This window comes from Rana temporaria, chromosome 2, assembly GCF_905171775.1.
Source record: "Rana temporaria chromosome 2, aRanTem1.1, whole genome shotgun sequence".
Lineage (NCBI taxonomy): Eukaryota > Metazoa > Chordata > Amphibia > Anura > Ranidae > Rana > Rana temporaria.
The window spans coordinates 45,644,987-45,670,678 of NC_053490.1; the positions used below are offsets into that span (position 1 = coordinate 45,644,987).

The following is a 25,692-nucleotide window of genomic DNA, read 5'->3' on the forward strand; positions in this document are numbered from 1 at the left end:
TTTACGTTTTTATGTTTGCATTTTACAGATTCTTCTGGGTCTTTTCTGCCACTGCATCCTGAAAATACATTTAATGAAGTAAATGTGAGCAACCAGAATCAGACAGCCTATAGAACTTTGGCTCAGGCCCCAGACAGTGTAAATACTGATGCACCAGATGCCTCCCTGGTTTCCCGCCTGCGTCCGTTCGAGCAAAGCTCCATTCCTGTCCATGCCGGGCTACATTACACTTCTGGAACCCAGACCGGTCAAAGTGTAGCAGAGGATTCTGGGTCTTTCCACGAGCTGATGGCAACCAAGACAACTATAAATGATTCAGAATTTTCAGAGCATCCAAACTCTTATACTCTGGATAAAAATAATTCCCGATCAGTTCGTTTTGAAGAATTGCCCCTTGTACATAAAGAGCTTGAGAGTGAAAAAGATTCCGGAACTGCTGGTCATTTTTCACCAGACTATACAAAGCAAGAAAACATTGTTGTTCCCAGACAAGGGACCACCTCTGGAAGAGATACAGGACCGGACTCTTCTGACCAAACGCAAGGATCTGAGAGCTTTTCCCAGGGATCTCACTGTGGATCCTCAATCAACTTCCTTCCAAGTACCATAGGCTCTTCTGCTGGATCTTTGCCAAGCTTTGGTTACACATGGGTGAGTAGATTCCATACGTTTCTTCTTCATCTTATAGGCAGACTATAATTGCTGACCTGTAGAGTAAATACTGCTGTCCCCCCAAACTAAAATTTGCATGAATGACACAACTTGCTCACATAATTTAATGAAAACATCTTTGCCATTCTGAAGCTTCTCTCCAACCACTCTGCATATTTTATATATACTGTGATTTTATACTTGCTAAATATGCTGCAGAAATCTCCCTCCACTAAGCCTGGTTGCAGCTGCTGCCAGTTCACTTCCTGGATTTACACAAAGGCACACCTCCAGCTCTACAGCCCTGCAGCTCTCATTGGCCCTCGTATGACTCCCCCTCCCTTCTTGGCAAACTCTCACCAGAGAGAGAGAGCGCTGTGCTTGATGTCATAAGCCTAGACTAATGACCAGACAAGAAACAAAGTGGGCTGTATAAGGTATTTCCTGGCAGAAGGACAAGTCAAAGTTAAAACAACAAGGGCAGAAGATTTAATAGATGGAAAAAATGGCTCAAGGTCCGCTTTAAGTACTGCCCTTTTAGAATCTGTTCTGTTCTAGGATCCCACAGGCATCTGACCACATGCAAAGAAAGTAGACATGCAGTCATGACAGAAAACACACGCATCTTCCATAAATCAGAAATCTATTTTTTTCCTTTTTTATGCTTGCTCACAAGGTCCCTTGTAAAATATCTGTAAGGTTGGCCCATACATTTTTATAATATTCCTTTAGATTTACCAAAACTATATAATATGAGGTCAAATCTAAACACTTTTTTAAAGTAGATGTATGGTCACTTACCTACAGGTAAGCCTATAATAAGGCTTACCTGTAGGTAAAAAAAAAAATATATTCCCCTTGCAATGAGCAGCGGTGCATGCGCACAGGGGATTCTCGGCTAGAGGCCCGGCAGACGCCGGACCTTGCCGGAAAGAAGTCTCCCGCACATGCGTGGGAGTGATGACATCGCAGCTCTAGCCACTCACAGCGCTCGGAGCCGGGATACCCGGAAGACACGCCGAGGCAACATGTCGGCTACCTCGGCATGGACCGGGTGAGTGACCGACGCCTCGTTCTTGGGTAAGTATTTCATAATGAGCTAGTACCAAAAAATTGGTACTATACAACCGCTTTAATTTGTATGCAATCAGGCAGGCCCTTGCACTACATAGTTGATGGTAAATCTAAAGAAAATTGAAAAAGAAAATTGCTTAAAGTGGTTGTCCCGCGGCCGTTATTTTTCATTTTTTTTCTGTCAATTTGTTTTTGCCATTTTTAATATAGTACTCGCTATTCCGCTGTTTCAAATCATCCGCTGTCCAAGATTGTAACTTATATTATCAGTGTAACGATGTTTCCATTTTGCTTGTGGGCACTGTGAAGCCCATTAGCACTCATTTCCTTGTTGCGAGCAGGGATGTCAACTTCCGGGTTTCCATCAAAACTGGCGGTGTCTCGTCACATTCGGCTCTCCTATCACAGATTGTTCTGGAAGTGAAGTCCTGTCGCCACCATCTTGCTACACCGCTTGCCCCTTCTCACTTTATCATTACTGTACGGGAATGTGGGGAGTGTAGAGATGGCGGCGACTGAACGTCACTTCCGGAGCCGTCTGTGATGTTTTGAAATAGGGTGGAGCTCCGCTTTAAGCTGGATGCACACTATAAAATGTTCTGTAGATTTTCCCTTCAGATTTACCAAAACCATATAATATGAAGGCAAACCTTTAAGAGTTTCAATTTGTATGCAATCAGGCAGGCCCTTGTACTACATGGTTTTGGGAAATCCGGAAGGACATCGGACAACAAAAGTTGTATATAGTGTGTATGGGGTCTAGGTTGACACGGCTGCAATACAATTTTGATTGATCTTTCAGTATGATTAAGTAGTTTAACTTACATGCAACTTTTATAATACTTGTATATTCTATGTAGTTAAATTGCTCTGGAATCACACTGATGTTGTACAGGAACCGTTCCAAAATCGCACCAGTGCTGAGTCGCGTTGTCGTGAACACACTATTGAAAACAATGATATCCCTTGTCGTGCGATTCTGTGCAACTCCAGTAAATACTTCTGTCCTTTTTATTAGGATTCAGGTTCAGCTCGTGGGATACTTGAAGAACCAGATTTAACTCTGCTGAGCCTAAATGACAGCAGCATTGTATGCTCAGAGCCGACCATCACACAAAACTCTGTCTCTGCTCCACAGGAAGAGAGGAACTACTCCCAGGTACTGTTATTTTTTTATTTTTTATATATGTCATACTTACCTGGTCTGTGCAATGGTTTTACACAGAGCATCCCATCCCTAATCTTTCTCTTCTGGGACCCCCTGCTCCTGTCTCCTCTTGCCTTCCGCGTACCTCCCTAGCAAGCCATTGCTAAGCAGGGTACTTGTGCGGGCTCGCTCCCAAGTCCTTCTCCCTCATCACAGGATTTGATTGATGGCAGAAGCCAATGGCTCCCGCTGCTATCAATCTTCCCTTTGAGGAGGGAGACTGACCGAGAGGGTCCCCGCTCTTGTGCACAGCACTGGATCAAGCTTGTGCTCAGGTAGTCTTCTCACCACTGATGGAGGAAGCCGGCTGCGATGGAAGGACCTCAAACAAGGCTTGGGGCGCTGATGGAAGGCAGGCAGAGGGTGATGACGTAAGCGAGCTTGAGAAAGGAGTGCGGCAGCCGCATCACACGCTGCCCGTTCACTCGGAAACGCGTCGCATACCCGGTGACGTCATCACCCTCCGCCTGCCTTCCATCAGTGCCCCAAGCCTCGTTTGAGGTCCTTCCATCGCAGCCGGCTTCCTCCATCAGCGGTGAGAAGACTATTTCACGACACAGCGCCCAGCAGGACCAGGAAGTGAGCGACGGACCGGATGATGCATCTCCTTCCCTCCATGGAAGTTTTTTACATGCTTGCCTGTCACCTCTAAAATGTGAGTGACCAATACTAATGTTTACAATAAAACTGTGTTTTAAACTACTATACCTAGAGGCGCCTCTTCCCTTGTCGTTTACGGAAATGTTTACCCAGGGTCCAATTAACATTATACGACCCTGCATACCATGTATGATCTGAATAAAACATGATCATTTACAAGAAGCGGGGTTGAGTGGGGCAACTGGCGGCGAGTAACTCTTACGGTCTGGCTAGTAGCTCAGGACTTGTAATTTTGAGCCCTGTGTGTGTGTGTGTGTGTGTGTGTATATAATGTATATAAATATATATACACACACTGTACTATCTAAATGCCTGCAGAGAGGATCAGGCAGGTGACCTCTTTGGCAAATGCCAAGAAGTTTGCTTTGCAGGTGAAATGTACATTGAGTTAAGTTAAGCTATTCTATCCGTATTGGACTGTCTGCAGGGCAGGTTCTCATCAATACTATTTTTCTTTTATTACAGCATAGCTTTAAGCTGCTGCCAGCTGAGGTGGATGCTTCAGGTGTTACATTACCTGATCAGTCTTCACTGGGAGGATCGCTGTCACAGCACTTTGCAGGTAACTAACCTACACTCTATTTTTAAACCAATGGGAAAATAAAAGGGTAAGGCCGATCATAGACGGGGCAATTTTCTTTTTCTTGCAACCACGGGTTGCAGAAAAGATCACTTGATCGTGTTGACAGGGGAATTTTTCCCATGGAGTCATTGTGTAAACACAGTGATTATTGCTAGCGACTATAACAGCTTTTGTAGAATCCGATAGGCTGGTTGTGCCCAAGTTGATTGTCTTTGTACATTCAACCTGCTCATACATGGTTCGAATCTCAACCAGTTCAGATTTAAATTGTCTATCGTTGGCTTAACTCTACTTTTTTGTAGAAATAAAATTGGAAATAATAAAAAAAAAAATGAATATTATTGCTACACATATTGTCATTGAATGTTATTAAAAAAATCGCCTTTCCTTTTCATTCTGCAGCGCTGTAATTTTCAGTAAAAAACAATATGGCTACCTGGAGTGGTTCTGTACACAGATGGCGTACAGAATACCCCCAGAAATGCCATTTTTGGAGAGTACATGCATCATAACTATATTTATAGTATAATTATGGGACTTTTAAGGCATAGCATTTTAGTAGAAAAATATAAACTTGCATTCAGTTGAATTTAGACAATACTAGTCCATACAGTAGCAGAGTATACTAAAATATACTACAGTTGTAAAACAATTGATCCCAAATACTGTGACTATTGCATATAATAGTCATTCAAGCTCAACGCATTTCTTGGAAATGGTCCTCTTCATCAGGAGCTATTAATGTAGACTTCATTTGTGCCAATTGAATGACCTGTGTGTGTGTGTGTGTGTGTGTGTGTGTATATATATATATTTATATTTATATATATATATATATATATATATATATATATATATATATATATATATATATATATATATATATATATATATATATATATATATATATATATAATTTTCACACACTGTGTTTAATGGCATTTCCCAGGGGATTTTGCATGTGGGCCTGTACAATTCCTATTCATGGACTCGCATACACCTCCCAGGGGTCCCCAAAAGCCTTGATGAGATCATGTCTAAAGGGATGCATACCTTGGCACTTCCCTCATTGGGGCCCTGCAAAAGTGGAGTTTACTGTACCTTTAGCACAGGTTGTCCTTTTTAATGAATTTATCACCCATTCAAGAGCAGTGATTTTTTTTTTTTTTGCTGTGATGATCCACCCCACATGGTACTGAAGCCTTTTCCCTGAAAACATCATTGCTCGGTCCTTTTATGCACACAGAGGCTCCATTCAGTCCTATATGTAGCTCTAGACCAGGGGTCCTCAAACTACGGCCCTCCAGTTCAGCAACTACAATTCCCATCATGCCTAGTCATGTCAGTTTTACAATGCCTCATGGGATGTGTAATTCTGCAACAGCTGGAGGGCCGTAGTTTGAAGATCCTTGCTCTAGACTGCTGAGGGCCGCACAGTGATAATCGGTGGAACTGGGAAGAAGGCAAGGTACAAATACTACCTCCCCTTATGTTGTGAAGGAGGGGAGGGGTTTGTTTTTTAAGCCTAATGTACACGATTGGAGTTTCAGCTGACAAAGCGTAGGACTTTTGTCCCGAGGGCATTGGCCATGAACTGGACTTGCATACAAACGGCAAAGAATTGTCGGCCAACAAACACGAAACTGCGTTTTTTCAGCTCTTTAGCAACGTCTACTAATATTGTGTTATGGTTAGCATTGCTTCTGAGCATGAGTGTTTGGACTTTGGAGTTTTGTCCAACGAACTTGTGTCCACATGACTGGATAATCCATCAACACAAATTTGTTGGCAGACGATTTTAACCAGTTAGCAACCGCCCTATAGACGAAATACGTCTACAAGGCGGTTGCTTAACTCTGGGAGGGCGTCAATGTACGTCCTCCCAGAATCGCGCGCCCTGTGGGGCGCGCACACGGGAGTCTCCGTGACCGCCGGGTCCTCCGCAATACTCCGCAATACCCCACAATACTCCGCAATACCCTGCAACGTCGTCTATGGGGATTTTTAAGTAGCGAAGTTTGGCGCCATTCCACGAGCGTGTGCAATTTTGAAGGGTGACATGTTGGGTATCTATTTACTCGGCGTAACTTCATCTTTCACATTTATGCAAAAGAATGAAGAAAAAATACTAAATTTGCAAAATTTTATAACAGAAACAAAGAAAAAATATTTTTTTTACAAAATTTTCAGTCTTTTTTCTCTTATAGCGCAAAAAATAAAAAACCCAACGGTGATTAAATACCACCAAAAGAAAGCTCTATTTGTGTGAAAAAAAGGACGGAAATTTCATTTGGGTACAATGTTGTATGACTGAGTAATTGTCATTCAAATTGTGAGAGCACAGAAAGCTGAAAATTGGTATGGTTATTAAGGGGGTTTACGTGCCCAGTGGTCAAGTGGTTAAAGCATGTTATCCCACATTTATGCACAGAAATTCTGACAATTGTCCGATGGAGCGTACAGACGGTCGGATTTTCCGACAACAGCCTGCAATTGCACAATTTCCACCGGATAATCTGATCGTGTGTACGAGGCTTAAGTCTTAATGCAGTTTGTGTGAATAAAAAAAGAAAGGGTTATGACGCCAAATTGTGTGAATGACCAATGCAGCCAATAAATTAGTGAATACTAATAGGCAAATATAAAGTGATAAAGGGCGCAAAAGAACACAATACAAAAGCAATCTGGGCACATGAATCAATATATGTAATCAGACATGCAGAATTATAAATAAAAGGTCCATATAAAACGATTAGGTATGCACAGGATAAAATCTGTGTATCCAATCAGTGACTTTCCTAAAGGTGCAGCTAGTACTTCAATATTGTGCTTCACCTGAAGTGATAATTCTGAAATTCTCTATTTTATGCCTGTGGGTCACTTGCTGCCCAAAGATTTCAGGTGAGAACGTCTTCTAGGCTGCATTCACACCTTAGCGCGGCGTTTTGTACCGCGATTTGCCACGACAAATTGCGGCGTTTTGTACCGCGATTTGCCGTGACAAAACGCGTAGTTTTTTAACCTTGTTTTCGCTGGAGGGGTGATTTACACATTGTCGGCTATGCCGAACGCCGAAGCCGCCTGAAAAAAAAGGGTCAGGGACTTGTTTTGAGCTTCAGGAGTACGGCGTTTCGGCGTTCGGCAGATGTTAGTCATATGAGCTTAAAGCGGAGTTCCACCCAAAAGTGGAACTTCCACTTAATCCACTCCTCACCCCCTTACATGCCACATTTGGCATGTAATTTTTTTGGGGGGGCCTCGGGACCGATGAGGCTATACGTCCTATCGCCTTTTGGCGGCCCATCCCTGTAGGCTATCGCCTGTGACAGGTCCCAGGCGATAGCCTGACCAATCACAGTGCGCAGCGCCGCTCGCACATGCGCAGTGAGTGCCCGGCCGTGAAGCCGAAAGCTGTCACTGCCGGGTGCCCACACTAACAATGAGGACGCCGGTCGGAGAGGGGGGGGGGGAGCGGAGCTCCGGCCGGCGTGTCGCTGGACTGTGGAGCAGGTGAGTGCATGTTTGTTAAAAGCCAGCAGCTACACTTTTTGTATCTGACTTTTAATAAACATTAAAAACGCCTGGAACTCCCCTTTAATACCGTACATATGCTGACTGGATTGAAAAATCGATTGGTTTCTGATAACCTGTCGTATGGCTCCTGGAGGCTGAAAGACATTCTCTATTATATGCCCGTCGGTCACTTGGTGGCCAAAGATTTCTGGTGAGAATTTAAGAATTATCACTTCGGGTGAAGCACTAGCTACACTTTTAGGAAAGTCACAGTGATTGGATACACAGAAGATTTTATCCTGTTCATACCTACCTCCTGTTTTATATGGACTTTTTAATTTTGCATGTCTGATTACAACTTGATTCATGTGCCCAGATTTATTTTGCATTGTGGTGTATTGCGCCCTTTATCACTTATTAATGCAGTTTATGCTTGAAAGGTGGCAATGCTGCCCCTCTATGAATACAGTACAGTGAGAGAATGCTGCCCCCCTAGGACATAAAGTGTGCTGCTGGTCAGATCCTCAGGTAAAAATAAAAGCCTAAAGTACTAGTGCAGCCACTAAATCGAAGGACTAGTAAGCTGCAATGTATAAATAAAATAAATACAAATCTTTCTCTGTTTGGGTGAGGTGATTACTTCTCCACCTCATCTAATGGGAGAACGATTTGCCTTTATTCAGAATAGGCTTCCGAATGGCATCCATGCCAAATGTGCGCCCCTATGTAGCAAGGCAGCTGCTTGTCATGGGAGCCAAAGTTGGCGGCAACGACTACAGTGATTTTTAGAAACCAAAGGGATCGATTAACTATGGCACATGTTGGACCACTGTATGTAAAAGTCATACTTACACTTACACTTTAAGCATACGTCTTCATTAACCACTTCCATACCAGTCACTTACGCACCTTCCCGCCCAAGCCAATTTTCAGCTTTCAGCACTGTCGCACTTTGAATGGCAATTGCGCGGTCATGCTACACTACCCAAACAAAATTGGCGTCCTTTTTTCCCCACAAATAGAGCTTTCTTTTGGTGGTATTTGATCACCTCTGCGATTTTTTTTTTTTTTTTTTTTTTTTTTTTTTTTTTATTGCGCAACAACTAAAAAAAGACTGAAAATGTTGAAAAAAAATTATGTTTTTATTTTTTTCTGTTAATTTTTTTGTAAATACGTTTTTCTCTTTCAATTACGGGCACTGATATGGTGGCACTGATGGGCACCGATGAGATGGCACTGATGGACATCGATGAGGTAGTACTGACGGGCACAGATGAGGTGGCACTGATTGGCGGCGCTGGTATGCAGCACTGATGGGCACTCATAGGCGGCACTGATGGGCACACATAGGCGGCACTTATGGGCACTCATAGGCGGCACTCATGGGCGGCACTTATGGATACTTATGGGTGGCACAGATGGGCACTGATAGGTGGGCACTGGGCATGGATGGGCACTGTGGGGTGGCACTGGACACTGGGGTGGCACTGATGGACACTGTGGGGCAGCACAGGTGATTTACCCAGGTTGCCAGTCAGTGCCCATTTGTGGGCACTGATTGGCATCTTTTTTTTTTTTTTACTTTTTTTTTTTTTGGCACTTTTTTGTTTGGCCCACCCTGGTTGTCCAGTGTTGCGATCCGAGGAGGGGCTGCGCTGGTAAACAATCAGCGCGAACCCCGCCGGCTCTCATCTACTAGCGTCTGTCAGACGCGAGTGAGGAAGAGCCATCAACGGCTCTTCCTGTTTACATCGTGATCAGCCGTGATTGGACACGGCTGATCACGTGGTAAAGAGTCTCCGCCGGAGACTGACACCCCGCATCACCGATCGCCGCGCGCGGCATGAAATCCTGCAGGACGTTCGTGAACGTCCTGTCAGGATTTCACAACCACTTCCCGGACGTAAATCGGCTATAGGCCGGGCGGGAAGTGGTTAAACTTCCTCAGTTTGATTACAGAATCATTAAATGTGTCTGATGCACTTTTATCTTTCAGAATTAGGTTTGGAATTTACATCTACGCCAGGAACTCTACAGGAAGCTTTTTTTAAAAAGAAGAAACATTTCATTGAAAAATCATCAAAAAGGATTCAAGAAATCAAGATTAAAGATAGAGTACCAACCAGCTCACCACTGAAATCACAACCAAAGGACAATCCTGTTCGCCAAGTGGAAGAACAGAGCAGTTTTGGTGAGTCCTAATCTAAAATCGGAACGGTCTCAATGTAAAGTTTATCGAACACCATTTTTTAGTTTTGGATAAAGTGTGGAGGGGTTAGACCTCTTGTCTTTTTTTTCCTGTCTGTCCTGCTGAGATTTTCTTTTTGCTTCCGGCCTCTGAGACAAAAGGAGAGGAGGAGAAGAAGCTGTCGGCTGCTTTATTGAAATGGTTGAATATTCCCAGCAGGACACACAGCAATAAAAACCTGCCAGAAGTTTTAACACTTCACACTCTATCCAAAAATGTCAAGAAAATGTATTGCCGTTTAGATGAGCTTTGAATAGATCCAAGTGAGATAGCGGTATGAGAGCTGCCGTTGCTGACTTGTTTGTTGAGGGTCTCCTGATCTGGGTCTAGCAACCATCTCCTTTCACTTGCTCTCCTAGGGTGACTACGCTCGCTCACTGTACTGTATCTATGGAGGAGCAGCACTGTCACCCTATGCTGCTCTCCTGATTTGGAGTACAAGTGGCTGCTGTCAGACCTAGTGTGATGGGTTTCTCAGGTACTACACTGTGTTAGAAGGAAGAAGAGTGTACATTTGGTTTCCACACACTGAGAACTTTAAGTTGTGCATGAAGCGCCAATAGGGGAAGAGTGAGATGTTGAAGTAAAAAAATAAATAAATAGGGTTATTTTTGTGTTGTCATTTTAGTAGTAATATGTTCTTGTAACAGTTTGAATGAATTGTGTGTTTATATAATTTGCAGACACATCACAGGGTGAAGGGGGCCAATTGAAGAAAGTGGTTGAAGTCAGAGTGATCACTCCAGAGGACAAAAAATTGTCTGAGATAGAGATGCACCAGCGTACTGTAAGGTAAGAAGGGAACAGCCTGCACTAATGATATACAGGGATGTGTACTTTTTAATAATAAAAAAAAAAATCAAATGGTTGGGAAAACAAACAAAACTAACCTTTTTATAGTTTCCTATATAAATATATTTATAAATGGCTATTACACACACAACATATGCATGGTGTGTATATACTAGCTGTAAGCCATAATCACTCAAATTAAAAATAAAAATGTTTGAAAAAATAAATAAAACTTTATTTTATTTTTTATTTCCATGATTATGGCTTACCGCTAGTGAGAACCCAACATTCAGTATCGCCGAAAGTGTCACTATTACATAAGACCGATAAAAACACACCTTTAGCTACACGCTGGGCCATCCACGACATGCCCCGTTGCTCCAGGGGTGGCCGTGAGCTATCAGTCCAGGGCACACATATGACCGGGCTCTATGTCCGTGTCAGTCTGCCGGGCCGACAGCCATGCCGTAACTGTGCGGACGTTGGTTCTGTCCAGGATGCCTCCAGCCGGTGGTCGCAGGACAGGTAAATAGCAGTCCCCTTGCTTTGGCAGGGTGGTGCGGCTGGTGCATTCCTGGGAGGTCGATCGGGGGTCCGCTCTGCTTTCCTCTCTCCCTTCCTCTTCCTCCTTCCCCACGTTCTGGGTGGTCGGCCGTGAGGTGGAGGGTCCGCCTGGGGGGCTCTATCCTGTGGCTGGGGGCTGTGTTTGCTAGCAAGGGTGCCGTTTTGCTGCCGTGTCAGTGGGGGGGGGGGGGGGGCTGCCCTGGGGTCCCAGGTGTTTTCACTGTTCCACGGTATGTGTGTGTTTTACTGTGCAGTCGATGCCGCCATTTTGGCGGAGCCGGGCGCCTTTATTAGAGTTCGGCGGCCATTTTCTAGTAGCCCACATGCTCTTTTTGCATGTCGGTGGCCATTTTGGAAGGGGGTTTTGCCTCTAGTGGCTAAAATAACGGCTCCAGCACACTTCCTAAGGGACGGCACAGCACGGGGCAGCGCTCTGAGGCAGACGGCATCATACAGGCCTGGTCGGGTGGTGAGTCCTCTGGGGGGTTCTCTGCTGCGGCCGGGAGGGTGGCCTGTGGGTCTTGTTTTACACTCCAAGGGTTGGTCAGCATGGCGTCCGAACCGGATGCTTCTCCCCCAGACATGCCAGAGAGTTAACCCTTAGTGCCCCTGTACCTGCGGCCTCTGTGGATGCTTTGACGGCAGTCCTAGAGGAATTTGTTGCTAGGATTGAAGCAGTGCGTGGCCAGAGGGGGGGGACGACTAAAAAGCGCCCCCGCCTTCTTCTGGGGATGCCTCTGACACGGAATCTGGCCCAGCTACTGCTCCTGGCCCTGGTTCCGAGGTGTCAGAGGATGCAGGCCTAGTCCACACGGACAGTAAGGATGACTCTGCTTCAGGGTCAGCGCATGATAGGCCGCTAGTGGGAGCTCTTATGACTGCGGTGCGGGATACTCATAAAATTGAGGATTCGGCGGAGACATCAGAGATGTCATTCCCTTTTTTGATTTCTGAAAGCCGGCCCGCACTGCGACAGTGTTTCCTTGTGTTATTTATCTGGAAAAAATGTTGTACAAGGAATGGGATCGGCTGCAAAAGGTTTTTGCTGTTCCAAAATGCTTTGCGGTCCGTTATCCTTTTGAGGAGGAATTCCTGAAAAAGTGGACCTCTCCTCCGTCAGTCGACCCCCCCCCCCCCCCCCTGTGTCCAGACTGAACAAGGCGACCACATTGTCTGTGGAAGGGGCTCCCGCTTTCAAGGACCCCGCAGATGGGAGAGCTGAGGCTGTGGCCCGCTCCATGTTCAGGGTGGTGGGGTCGGCGGTGAGACCGGTCTTGGCCGCGGCTCTAGTGTCAGACACTTACTGAACGGGCAAAGTTGTTGCTTCAGGTGTTGGAGGAGCATCAAGCCCCTCCGGACTATGTGGCGCTGGCCAACCAGTTGGCGCAGGGCCTAAAATTTGTCTGCGAGTCGGCCCTGGATACGCTTCCCTTGCTCTCCAGGGCCTTGACCTATGTGGTGGTTGTTGCACCGCCTTGTCTGGCTGAAGTGTTGGTCTGCGGACCAGTCTTCTAAGAAGGCTTTGGTGGACTTACCCTTTAAGGGTGAAAGGCTTTTTGGGGCTTCTCTAGGTAAGGTAAGAGCACTCTGCTCCCACAATCTGTTAAAGTTAAGGAGCCTCGCGTAGGCAGGGGCCCTCCTTCACCGCCCGCTGAAGGGCAGAAGCGCCCCTGGGTCCGCAAGCCCAACAAGCCTGCGGAAAAACCTGCTTCCGCATGAAGGTCTGCCCCCGCCCGTCTCTCGGGTGGGGGGCAGGCTTTGCGAATTCGGGGCTCGGTGGAGGTCTCTGCTTTCCGACCGCTGCGTTTGCGAAGTTTTTTCCTCGGGGTACAAGATAGTTTCTCTCTCTTGTCCGCCAAACAGATTTTTTCCTTCCATCCTCCAGCTTCCTCCGGGAAGCCCTGTCAGGGGCTGTTCAGGATCTGCTGGTCAGGAGAGTGATTGTGCCGGTTCCTTTACTGAAACAGTTTCAGGGGTTTTACTCCAATCTGTTTGTAGTCCCCAAGAATGAAGGGGTCCGTTCAATCCTGGACCTCAACTGTTTTGTCAGAGTGCAAAAGTTCAGGATGGAGTCGGTTCGCTCTGTAGTAGCGGCACTCCATCAAGGGGACTTCCTGGCGTCCTTGGATAGCAAGGAGGCGTACTTGCATATCCCCATATGCGCAAAGCACCAGAGATTTCTGCGCTTTGCGGTCGGGGAGGACCATTTTCAATTTGTGGCCCTCCCTTTCGGCCTGGCTTCAGCGCCAAGGGTTTTCACCAAGGTGCTCGCCCGATTTCTGGCCCTGCTGAGGCAGCACGAGATCGCTATTGTAGGATACCTGGACGATCTTCTTCTGCGAGCTTCTTCAAGCTCAGAGTTAGAGGTGGATGTGTCTATCGCCTGCCAGAATTCAGTTGGCTGCTAAATGTTCAGAAGTCGGTGTTGATACCGTCTCAGCGCCTGGAATACCTGGGGTTGATCCTGGATTCCTCGGAGGCAAGAGTTTTTTTTTTTCTTCCCACAGAAAAACTACAGACACTGCGAGCTGCGGTGCAGTGGTTGGCGACCCAAAAGTGGTCGTCTCTTCACTTTTGCATGCGAGTTCTGGGTCTGATGGTGGCCTTTTTCGAGGCGGTTCCGTATGCTCAATTTCACACTCGTGTGTTACAGAGAGAAATTCTGTCACGTTGGGACAAGCTCCCTTCGTCTCTGGATTACCAAGTCCGGGTGAGTCGCCAGGCCAGGTCCTCCCTAGTGTGGTGGCTGACATCTCCAGTGCTTCAGGCCGGGAAGTCGTTCCTGCCGTGCCATTGGACAGTGGTCACGACGGATGCCAGTCTCTCCGGCTGGGGGGGTGTCTGGGGTGTTTTGCCATGTCCAGCATCCCTGGGCTGACTGGAGTCCCGCCTGACAATCAATGTCCTGGAACTCTGGGCGATCAGGCTGTGCCTCTCCAAGTGGTCTCTGAGACTGCAGGGCCGCCCGGTCAGGATTCAGTCAGAAAACGGCACGGCTGTGGCGTATGTCAATCAAGGGGGCACACGGAGCTCGGCTGCAGCGGCGGAAGTCGCTCACATCCTCCGGTGGCCCGAAAAGTACGTTCCGGCTCTTTCGGCCGTTTACATTCCGGGCGTAAAGAACTGGCAGGCGGACTCCCTAAGTCGCCAAACGCTAGACCAAGGAGAATGGTCGCTACACCCGGATGTGTTTCAGAGTCTGTGTCTGAAATAGGGCACTCCAGACGTGGATCTTCTGGCGTCCCGACTCAATCGGAAGGTGTCACGGTTCGTGTCCAGGTCAAGAGACCTGTGGGCAGACGCGTTGGTAGCATAGCTCTATAGAGTGCTAATGGCGCCCTTCCTTCAAATTTAGCACAGCTCGGCGCTTAGGATTGCACAATTCAGATATTGGACCACAGACTGTCAGATATGTAAAATCGCAGCAGCTGCTTAAAAAAAACGACAATCTAGGTAAAACAGTAAAACATAAAAACATTAAAACTCAGTCTCAAAGTCCAACGTAAAACTGTAGCAGCGCTACTTCCCAAACTGACGTTTGAAATGCTTCTATATACCAGACGAATATAGGAAATCAATGATAGTGCAGATGGATAAAGTACACAGAAGAAAGTCCTTAATATGTGCTCCTTTCACCAAGAGGGGGCGTTCACCACGTGGGGGGATAATTAGTCCCCTTTTGGGGATGCACTCACCACAATTATGGAAAAACAGAGCCTGGAATATAAATCCGTGTATGATCCTATGACCAGCAAGTATGTTCAATAAAACCGCAATCACATATAATGAAAAAAACCTCATATAGTGTGATATTGTTTCAACAAGTTTATTGTGCCACAAACCTCCCCTTATAAAATGTGCGTACCACAATATAAAAGAATCAAGCATACAAGATGATATCAGTACTGTGCCTGTGTCTGTATGCCTCTCCTGGCTGAACAGTGGAGCTGCTGTTTCACTTCTCCCCTGTTCCTGGTCCCGGGGGCTGTACAGATTGTTTGGTCAGTGAATAAGCGTCATGCCCTGACGCGCTTCGTCATTTGTTGACTTCTTCCAAGGGCGTGACTAAGCTTATTCCTGACCTATAATATATCCTCGCCCGTGGAACGCATACTGCGCGCTCATTGGACCGCTCCGGTCACATGTGCGTTCCATCATGCACGCGCGCACACGCGGCGGTAGCTGGTCCAATGTAATGTGGGCGGAAATTGTAGGCTCCTGACCGCATATGCGCGGTAGATCCGATGATGCCATTGCCCTCTTAAGGGCAGAACACTCTCCATTCTCCCAGATGGAGAGCGTCCATAAGGAGCTTGCTGTAGCTCCATTGGCTGGATTTAGTCATGTGAGCGCAAGTTATTACACACGCGCACTTGCGACCACAATGCTTCAGCCAACAGTGAGCACGGACCTCATACTATGTATGGATACAGACAAACAGTGTTGTGCTAACGGCACCAATCAAAGGACAGGAGTCTGTTTAACCCTGTGTGATATTAATGTTGTGCCGATGCGACCAACCAGTTATCTGCACAGGGGAAACCTAATAAATTAAATACAATAAAATAGAATAAAGGATGTCAACCTAATAATGATCCTACATTCCAAAATGACATATCTCCCACAGTGGAAATTATAAAAAGGGAGCTGAAAAAGATTAATTGTATGAATCTTCTAAGTATGCATTCATTTCCCAGGCTAGTGGAAAAAATAGTACTGCATATGCATACGTAGAGTCTCCATATTGCAATAAAATAAAATTAAATACTATCCAATCTAATGCACTTAGATACACATCTGTTTAAATGTACATGCATAATCGGCCTGATAGCGTTGGTAGCATAGTGGGGTCACTTATCGCCTAATCTTCACCTTTCCTTCCCTGAAGCTTCTTCCTCGTCTGTTACGCACAGTGGAAGCCGAGGGGATACCAACAATCCTAATTGCTCCGGATTGGCCTCGCCGTCCCTGGTATGCAGATCTGGTGCGTCTGGTGGCAGATGTTTCCTGGCGCCTGCCACTGCGAGAGGATCTTCTGTCGCAGGGTCCAATCTTTCATCCTGCTTTACATTTGTTTGCTTTAATGGCGTGGCTATTGAAAGCCAGGTGCTGAGGGACCGAGGTCTGTCTGATTCGGTAATCTCTACCATGCTGTAGGCGCGGAAGACTACTTCCCGGAAGATTTACCATCGTACGTGGAAGGCTTACATCTCTGTGTGAGGAGATGAATTGGCACCCCCGTGCATACGTGATGTCCCGGAATCTGCTGTTCTTACAGCGTGGAGTGGATCAGGCTCTCGCCTTAAGTACGATTTAAGGGTCAGATTTCGGCCTTGGCTGTTTTCTTTCAGCGACCCATGGCGGTGCACTCTCTGGTCCGTACATTTGTGTAGGGGGATCGGCATGTCCTCCTGTGCGTCCTCCACTGCCTCCGTGGGACTTGAATTTTGGCCTTTTCTGTGCTTCAAAAGCCTCCGGAGCAGCTGTCTGCTTCGTTATTGCTATCTATACAGGGAGATTGGTGCTTGTAACACCCTCACTGCCGCACCAATCATCCCTGACTGCTCAGGTATTGGGTCAAGCATTGCACACGTATTTGTGCAAAGGCTCGGTATCGGCACTGATACTAGTATCGGGTGTGTGTTGTACACAGCAAAGTGCTGTTATGATGTGTTCTGAAGAAAATTTAAGACAAGGCAGCATTTTATAATGGCTCCACGCATGCTGCAGTGCATATTAGGTTTAGCAAAAAGCAATGGGTCTCTGAAAGAAAAGGGAAAAAAAGGTTGTATATCTTTTAAACTTATGTTGCTACCCACCGCGATCTCGGTCACTAGGCAATCAGATTATACAGCTGATTCTAAAGTGTTCAATATTCTTGCTACTGACAAAGTGTTCAGTATTCTCAAATTAATGATTGATTTTTTTTTTTTTGATGTGTGTGAATAAAATAAAATGTTTTCTCAAGTTGTGTGTTTTAAGCTGGTTTTTGTCTTTCCTTCAGGTTATACAATCGGCTTGATGAAGTTAAAACCAGGAAAGAAGAGAGAATTAGACAGGAGGCCTATGCCAAGAACAGGGAGAAGGCAAAAGAGTTTAAAAAAGTATGGAAAGGATTTTTGTTCTTTTAAAAAAAAAAACAAAGCTACTGGAACGGGGCAGAAGTTAAAACGTCATCCACACTATCAAGTGGGGAAACATTCATACCAAAGAACATGGCTCCTGCATAGCAGATGACACTTCAAAAGTACAGATCATGATTTGTTACAACCAGTTATTTAAATATAAGCAGGGGAACGGTCCAACAACTATAAATGGTTAGCTTAACCACTTGAGCTCTGGAATGTTTACCCCCCCTTTCATGACCAGGCTGTTGGTTAAAATAACGCAGTGCTGTATCGCAACAAACAATTGCGTGGGCATGCAACGCTGAACAATTTTAAAGATTTTTTTTTTTTACTTTCTGGCAGAAATTAGCGACTTTATAGTGGGACACAACATTACGGCGGACAAATCGGACACTAAGTGGCAATTTTTTGGGGGCGTCCAGTGACACCAATACAGTGATAAGTGTTAAAAATAAGAATGGTCACTGTACTGACACTGGCTGGTATGGGGTTAACAGGGGTGATCAAAGGGTTAAGCGTGTGCCTAACCTGTGCTTGGTTGCTGTGGGGGAGGTGCTTGTACTGTTGGAAGGCAGAGATCCGTGTCCCCGCTGTGCAGAAACACAGGGTCAATGCATTTCCTACTGAAAGAACAGCCGTCTGCCTTGTTTTGGATAGGCAGACCAATGTTCTGCTTGTGTTCCAAACAATCGGTGGGTCCCGACGGAGATCGAGTCCATCGGACCCACTGATTGGCTCCTGCTGTGTCCAATCACAGCAGGATCGGGATGCCACCAACACGCAAGCATGCTTCAGACTCGGAAGTGACTCGGAACTCAGACTCGGAAGCGCAGGAGTGCCACCTTGCCGCTGTGTGTGTGTGTGTAGTCGGCAAGCGGTTAAAAAAAAAGACCAACAAGGCAGATGTTAAAATGTCATCCCACTATGAAGTGTGGAAGAATTCATACCAAAGAACATAGCTGCTGCATAAAAGAAGCCACTTCAAAAGTACTAGTCACTATTTTTTTATTTTATTTTTTTTAATTTTTACACTGTTTAAAAAAAAAAAAATGGGTCACTTTTATTCCTATTACAAGGAATGTAAACATTGCTTGTAATAGAAAAAAGCATTACAGGTCCTCTTAAATATGAGATCTGGGGTCAAAAAGACCTCGGATCTCATATCTAGACTAAAATGCAAAGAAAAAAAAATTTGACGTCGCTTCCGCCCTGCTATGCTATGGAGACGGGTGGGGGACCATCTTTCCCTCACTCATATCCATGACACAGAGGGAGAAGAACCCGATCGCCTCCGCCGCCGATAACGGTGATCTTGTGGCGAATCCGCCGCAGAGACCACCCTTATCGTTTACAGGACCGGCCATGGGAAAGATGAATATCTTGGTTGTGGTAGCAGCTGCTGCCGTTACCGAGATATCCATCTTTAAAATGCTGACGTATATGTACAGGAGCAGGTCCTTAAGTGGTTAAAAAATTTTTTTCCACATATTCAATGCTATAATCTTTGTGCTTAATATTTTTGGTTATTCATGCAGAGGTCACATTTGGATTATGTGAAAAAAAAATTTTTTAATGTCGTGTACAATACCTTTTTAAAGAATTGTAATTAAAATGATACATTTTAAGACAAAATACCTTTTTAGATCTTTAAAGTCTCAAAAATGGGGGGGGGGGGATTTAACCCTTGTTAGTATTGTAATATAGGGATGTTGGCCAGCATCACAGAATAAACTCTAAATTATTTTTTTTACTTCTTATAGTATTGGGTTATTTTCTTATCTAATGCTTTTATCCATGCTTTAAATTTACAGAGGACATTGGAAAAGCTGAGAGCCAACAAGATGAAGTAGCAAGAAAAAAACATTGAAGACTGCAGAACCTCCTGTCTACCCAGTGCTGATTTGCCCTGCATTTTTATTGGCATGTTGGAAGAACATTCTTTGGCATCCAAGTGCATTTTGTATGTTCTAGCATGTAACTCTGGCAGATAATGCAGCACTTTTTTTATACTATGTGATGGTCTACTGTGAGAGCCGATTCACACAGGGGCGACCTGTCAGGGACTCAGTCGCCTGACAAGTCGCGGTCCGTTGTATTCAATGGAACCGTTTTAATAGGAGGGACGCAAGTCGCTCCGACTTGGAAAAAGGTTCTTGTACGACTTTGGGGGCGACTTGCATTGACTTCAATACAGAAGTCATTTTGCAAGTTGCCTCTCAAGTCGTCTTGCCGAGTCGCCCCCAAAGTCGTGCCGCCTGTGTGTGAACCGGCTCTAAGTGACACCATGAACTGGTTACAATTGTCTGTGAAATACCAGCTACAAGCAAGGCTTTAGATGTAATCTGCTCCTTCATATTCACTGGTGGAGGCAGTCCGTGCTTGGCAATCGTATATCTATGATCTGTAGCCTCAGTGAGGCTCTATTCTCTAACCTTCTTTTTATGTATGTAGTTATTGGTAGAATGTTCTATAAGGAATTTGGAGTGAATGTTTTTTTTTTTTTTTCTCTTATAGTTTTTAAAAATATTTAAATTTCCATGTTTACCATTATCAACAAGGAGGTGTGCTTTGATAAAAAGCAGCTTGTGAACCTCCAGCCTATCGCCTTAGGCCCCTTTCACATGGGACGGATCAGTAATGATCTGCCTCCGTATGCTCATCGAGGATCGTCCCGTTGATCCCCGCGGATGACAGGGCGGTCTCCGCACACTGTGCAGGGACCGCCCTCTCTTTTCTCCGCTCTCCCCTATATTGGATGAACACGGGCCGTCCGTCCGCAGACGTAAGGAAAAATAGAGTTTTCTTCGGTCTGCAGAATCGGATCATTGCGGAGGCGGACGAGATCGGGTGTCAGCGGATGTTCATCTGCTGACACCCGCAATCTCATAGGGACCAATGTATGTCCCTTTTTCATCTGCAAACGGATGAATGAAAAGTGGACATATCGTCCACAGGTGTGAAAGGGGCCTTAATTAGTTGATGGCGGTATGCACATAGACCTGTATTTCTTTGATAGAAACCTCAACCAGGCCAATTACTGCAAAGTTTTTTTTTTTTTTTTGTTTTTTTTTAAGTTTTGGGTTTTTCATATTTTCTTAGAAAACAGTAAAATATGAATCTCTTATCTTAATAGTTTTTTTTTTTTTCTTTTAGTGGTTGTAAAAGCAGAAGGTGTTTTTTTTTTTTTCTTTTTTCTTAATGCATTCTATGCATTAAGATACGTTTTGTGTGCAGCAGCCTCCCTAATACCTGAGCCCCATCTAGATCCAGCAATGTTGCAGGAGTGTCCTGGCTGCCTGGCAATCCCCCCCCCCCCCCCCTCATTTGCTGAGACAGCAGTGTGGCGCCATTGGCTCGTGCTGCAGTCAATTAAAGTCAGTTGGCCAATGAAAGGAGCGAAGGGGGGCGGCTCCATATCTGAATCGACACACAAAGCTGTGGCTCTGTTGCCCCCATAGCAAGCTACTTGCTTTGGGGGCACTCAACAGGAGGGAGGCACCCGAGAAAAGGAGGATCTGGCTGCTCTGTGCAAAACCACTACACAGAACATGTTTGTTATTTTTAAGTAATTTTTAAGTCATTCCTCTCCAACCACCTGTGTTCTGCTTGCCTGCTTTTATTCCCATCTTCAACCCCTGATCCAGCGATCCTCATTGTGTAGCTGGATCAGGCCAGTAGTTAAAGTGGTTCTAAAGGCAGAAAGTTTTTTTTTTATTTTATTTTTTTAACCTTAATGCATTCTATTCTAAGGTTAACCACCCCCCTATAATTTGCCTGATCTTGATCCAGAGGTATGCACAAAAGCGGTCTCCCCCTCTCCCTCTCCTCATAGCTGCTCAGAGACAGCAGCGAGAGCCACTGGTTCCTGTTGCTATCAATCACAGCCAGTGAGGAGGGAGTTGGGGATGGGGTCAAGCCACGCTCTTGTCTGTCTTTTGACACAGTTGACTCGAATGAACGTCCCATACGTGTCCCAAGTGCCTTACTATGTGGTTTGTTATTAAAATGATTGTAAAGTAATATTTTTTTCTTTAAAGTATAAAACCAGGTGGGCAGCACTCAAATTTCTTATGAAAAGCACGTTGATCTTTTGATATAAAGCATGTTAAAAGTACACTTATAGATAACCTTTGACGGGAAACAATGACAAGCATTTTTAGCACATTTAAAGTATCCAATGATACATTTTTACAACGTACCCATAGGCTAGTTGTGTTTTAGCTCCTTCCCCGCCACTCCTTATACTTAAAGCGGCGTTCCACCCATTTAAAAGTCAGCAGCTACCAAAAGTGTAGCTGCTGACTTTTCATAATAAGACACTCACCTGTCCCATGGTCCAGCGATGCGGGCGTATGAAGCCTTGCTCCTCTCCGCGGCGTCGACATTCTAACTGTGGGGGCATGCACTGCGCATGCGTAAGCCGTGCTGTGAATGGCCACGCAATCTTCTGGGACTTGTGATTTGTCCCAGAAGATTGCTAGGAGGGAGGGGAGAGGTGATCTTCCTCCCGGCGCCAGGGGAGGAAGAGTGGGAGCTGGGTTGCCTGTAAAAGCAGGGCACCCCCCCCCCCCCTCCTCAAAAAAATGACTTGCCAAATATGGCATGTCAGGGGGTCACCAACACTTGGGTGGAACTCCACTTTAAGCTCGATCTAGCACTGTGCCTGAGAGTAGCAGCTCTCTACACTCTCGCTGTCCTCACAGGGCTCAGTCCTCACTGGGCAGTTTGATAGCTGTCAATCAAATCCTATGATTGGGGACCAGGGGGTGGGGCCAAGCCCCACTTTCTGTCTATAAACGCAGGCAGCGGGGCTCGGGATCAAGCCTACATGAGTACTTCCATAGTCAGCTGCAATCAGCGGAGCGGGGAGGAGCCAGGAACACCAACTGGTGACCCCAGAAGAGAAGGATTGAGGCTGCTCTGTGCAAAACCATTGGCAAGTATAATATGTGTGTGTGTGTGTGTGTGTATATGTGTATATATATATATATATATATATATATATATATATATATATATATATATATATATATATATATATATATATATATATATATATATATATATATATATATATATATATAATGTGTGTGTGTGTGTTTACAATCACTTTAACCTGGCCTTGGGATTACACAGAAGGCACATCTAGGTTCCACATGTTAAACACTTAAACCTGAGCACAGTGTTTTAAAGGAGAATTGTAAATAAAACAACTTCCCTTTTTTTTTTTTGCAGTGAGTGACTGAGGCTCGGTTGAATGTGAAATGATGCTCAGTCTGAGGGCCGGTTCACATTTTGGTAATGGTGCAATGTGTTGGGTGTTGTATGAAAACGGCACACAAATCACCGTAACGCACCTGCACTGCCTTTTTAACCCTGCGTGCTCTAGTTGGCGCAATGGGGTAAAGCATTGCGGTAACCCAGCTTATGTGAATAGGGCATGAAAGTACTACTGTTTTTAGGTTTGGGAGTCTGAATTTCCTCTAGTGGTGATCTTTATTTTCTGATTCTGCGGCCTGCCACAATAGAGTGTTGGCCACATTGGTCTCAATAGGCAAATCTTCCAAGACACAGGTAACAGGAGGAGCAGTGAGGTGAAGATCATTAGGGGGACTTGGGAGCTTATGGTTCTGGGTCTAAAGAACGTTTCCACAAAACCAGTTACCTGTCATACAGAACATACGTTTTGGGTGAGCGTCCTCTTTGGGATGTCATGACATGTTTTTGGCTGGTTTAATACTTTGCACAACACTATTTTAACAAATCTAATACTGTGCGTATGGATTTCTAAAAGTTTAACTTTTAAAAAAACAAATCTTTTGTATATATGTTTTCTATTTATATGATGAAGTTACCTAATAATATATTCATTTTGAAAATGCTGTTACTATAATTTTATTGCTATTTAACCTTTTTTTAAATTGTTTTAATAAATTGGGATTTCCTAGATTTCGTTTTATGTGTTTCGTGGCGTGTTATAAAAACCAGCAACTGGTGTAAGTTTAGGCTGGGTTCACACTGTTACCCTGTGGCAACCTGCAAAATTATTCTCTTTGGTGCCATTTGTTCTTAATGCCACCCCAACACACCTTGTTAACGCACCTGTGTTGCAGCTGGCCGCAACGCGCTGTAACTGTGTAAAACAACAAAAAGAGGGCGCATTAGCCTAGTGCAGGGATATGCAATTAGCGGACCGCCAGCTGTTGCAGAACTACAAGTCCCATGAGGCATAGCAAGACTCTGACAGCCACAAGCATGACACCCAGAGGCATGATGGGACTTGTAGTTTTGCAACAGCTGGAGGTCCGCTAATTGCATATCCCTGGCCTAGTGCATCTCCTTAAAGCGGAGTTTCATTCATATTTTTTTTGTCTTTCCAGCCATTAAATCTTCTGTTTTTAACTTTGGATAGTAAAACATAAATTTTCTGCCAGTAAATACCTACTACAGCCCACTCACTTCCTGTTTCTTGTCTGGTAAAAAGCCTAGGCTTATGACTTTGTGTGTCTCTCTCCCTCTCCCTCTCCCTCTCCCCTTCTCTCCTGGGGGGAAAACATGACCTGTTGTTGGGGTAGTTGAGGACTGGAGTTGAGAAACATTGTTCTAGATAGAAGACCAATACAATTGAATAGGTACTGCTGGGTCCACAGCAAAATAGCTGTAAAAGGAAGATCTATCATTCATTCTCTTTAGTCTTCATTAGGTGTTAGTAGCTAATAACTGACAGCTGGTACAGGCAATTAAATCAATTTAATGAAAGGGACTGGCAACCTATAGAGTCATCCATGGGAACATTTATGCACAGGTGCGGTGCAACAGTGTGGGAGCTATTTTGGCAAGGATAAGTGGGCTACACAAAAATGGACAAACTAATAAACAGCTGACAGCGACCTCTACCGCTGGCTGCCTCCAATGCACCATACTTGGTGCACCCCCTGTTGCCCACAGCAGCCCCTAGCGCATGGCGGCCTCCAATGTAGCAACTTTTTAGGATAGAGCGTCACATAGGGAAGTAGTGTATTTGGGTTTTGTGATGCCCTAGGCCTGACTAAACTCATACACCCATTATTTACATATGACCCACCCCTTTCTCTCAAGGCACACCCCTCTCTGTTTAAGACCCGCCCTGAAATTGGGGTTGCCTTAATTTGCATGGATTTCCTCTCACTTCCTGTTTGGCTATGGGGCAGGAAGTGAAGGGAAATCTCTGCAATGGGACATGGATGGTAAAAAATAAATTGACAGGGGCTATAACCCTCCCTTAGGGCCCTTTCACACGGGCAGACGAACGGTCCGTTTTTTACAAGTCCGTTTACGGACTCACAATGCATCCCTATGGGATTGTGGAAGTTAGCGGATGAGCATCCGCTAACGTCCGTAAAGATCCGCCTCCGCAAAGATCCGCTTTTTCAGACAGAAGAAACCCCTATTTTTCTTCCGTCTGGCGGATCGGATGAATACGGACACACAGTCCGTATTCATCCGATTCCCCATAGGGGAGAGCGGAGGAAAGACAGGGCGGTCTCTGCACAGTGTGCGGGGACCGCCATGTCCGCCGACAGCTCAGCTGGGATTTATGGATGATCCCCGCTGAGCAGACGGACACACACGGGGCGGATCAATACGGATCCGCTCCGTGTGAAAGAGCCCTTACTCTATCCAAAATGGAAAAAAAAGTGTGGCCTATAATTCTACTCTAACCTCTTAAGGACCCGTTTACGACTATACTATATTTTTAAAGATGGATATCTCGGTAACGGCAGCAGCTGCTGCCACAACCGAGATATCCATCTTTTCCTTGAGCGGTCCTGTAAACGTTAACGGTGGTCTCCCCGGCGGATTCGCTGCGAGATCACCGTTTTTGGCGGTGGGAGAGGGGCCCCCCTCCCGCTGCTCTCCCGCGTCCTCCGCCGCCGGTAGCGGCGGAGGCGATCGGGTCCTGTCCCCTGCTCAAGTGGGATACGAGTGAAGGCAAGCTGGAGCACAGAAGCGCTCGCATATGAAAACGGTGTTCAAACCACACAAGTGATGTATCACCGCGATCGTTAGAGCGAGAACAATAATTCTAGCCCTAGAACTCCTCTGTAACTCAAATGATGCAACCTATAGATTTTTTTAAACGTCGCCTATGGAGATTTTTAAGGGTAAAAGATTGACGCAATTCCACGAGGGGGCCCAATTTTGAAGCGTGACATGTTGGGTATCATTTTACTCGGCGTAACATTATCTTTCACAATATATAAAAAAATTGGGTTAACTTTACTGTTGTCTT

The 25,692-nt window shown here is 45.4% G+C and overlaps 1 protein-coding gene across 1 annotated transcript in view; it reads left to right on the plus strand.

The window, feature by feature from the left end:
- The window catches only part of CEP295 (centrosomal protein 295), a 111,559-nt gene extending 92,286 nt beyond the window's left edge, over window positions 1-19,273 (plus strand). Inside the window, exons 23-29 of the mRNA XM_040340144.1 lie at window positions 29-651; window positions 2,744-2,884; window positions 4,058-4,154; window positions 9,685-9,879; window positions 10,620-10,728; window positions 17,297-17,396; window positions 19,232-19,273. Coding sequence (XP_040196078.1) covers window positions 29-651; window positions 2,744-2,884; window positions 4,058-4,154; window positions 9,685-9,879; window positions 10,620-10,728; window positions 17,297-17,396; window positions 19,232-19,270 — 1,304 coding nt within the window. The 3' untranslated portion in view covers window positions 19,271-19,273. The remainder of the gene's footprint in view (window positions 1-28; window positions 652-2,743; window positions 2,885-4,057; window positions 4,155-9,684; window positions 9,880-10,619; window positions 10,729-17,296; window positions 17,397-19,231) is intronic.
- Window positions 19,274-25,692: the final 6,419 nt, after the last annotated feature.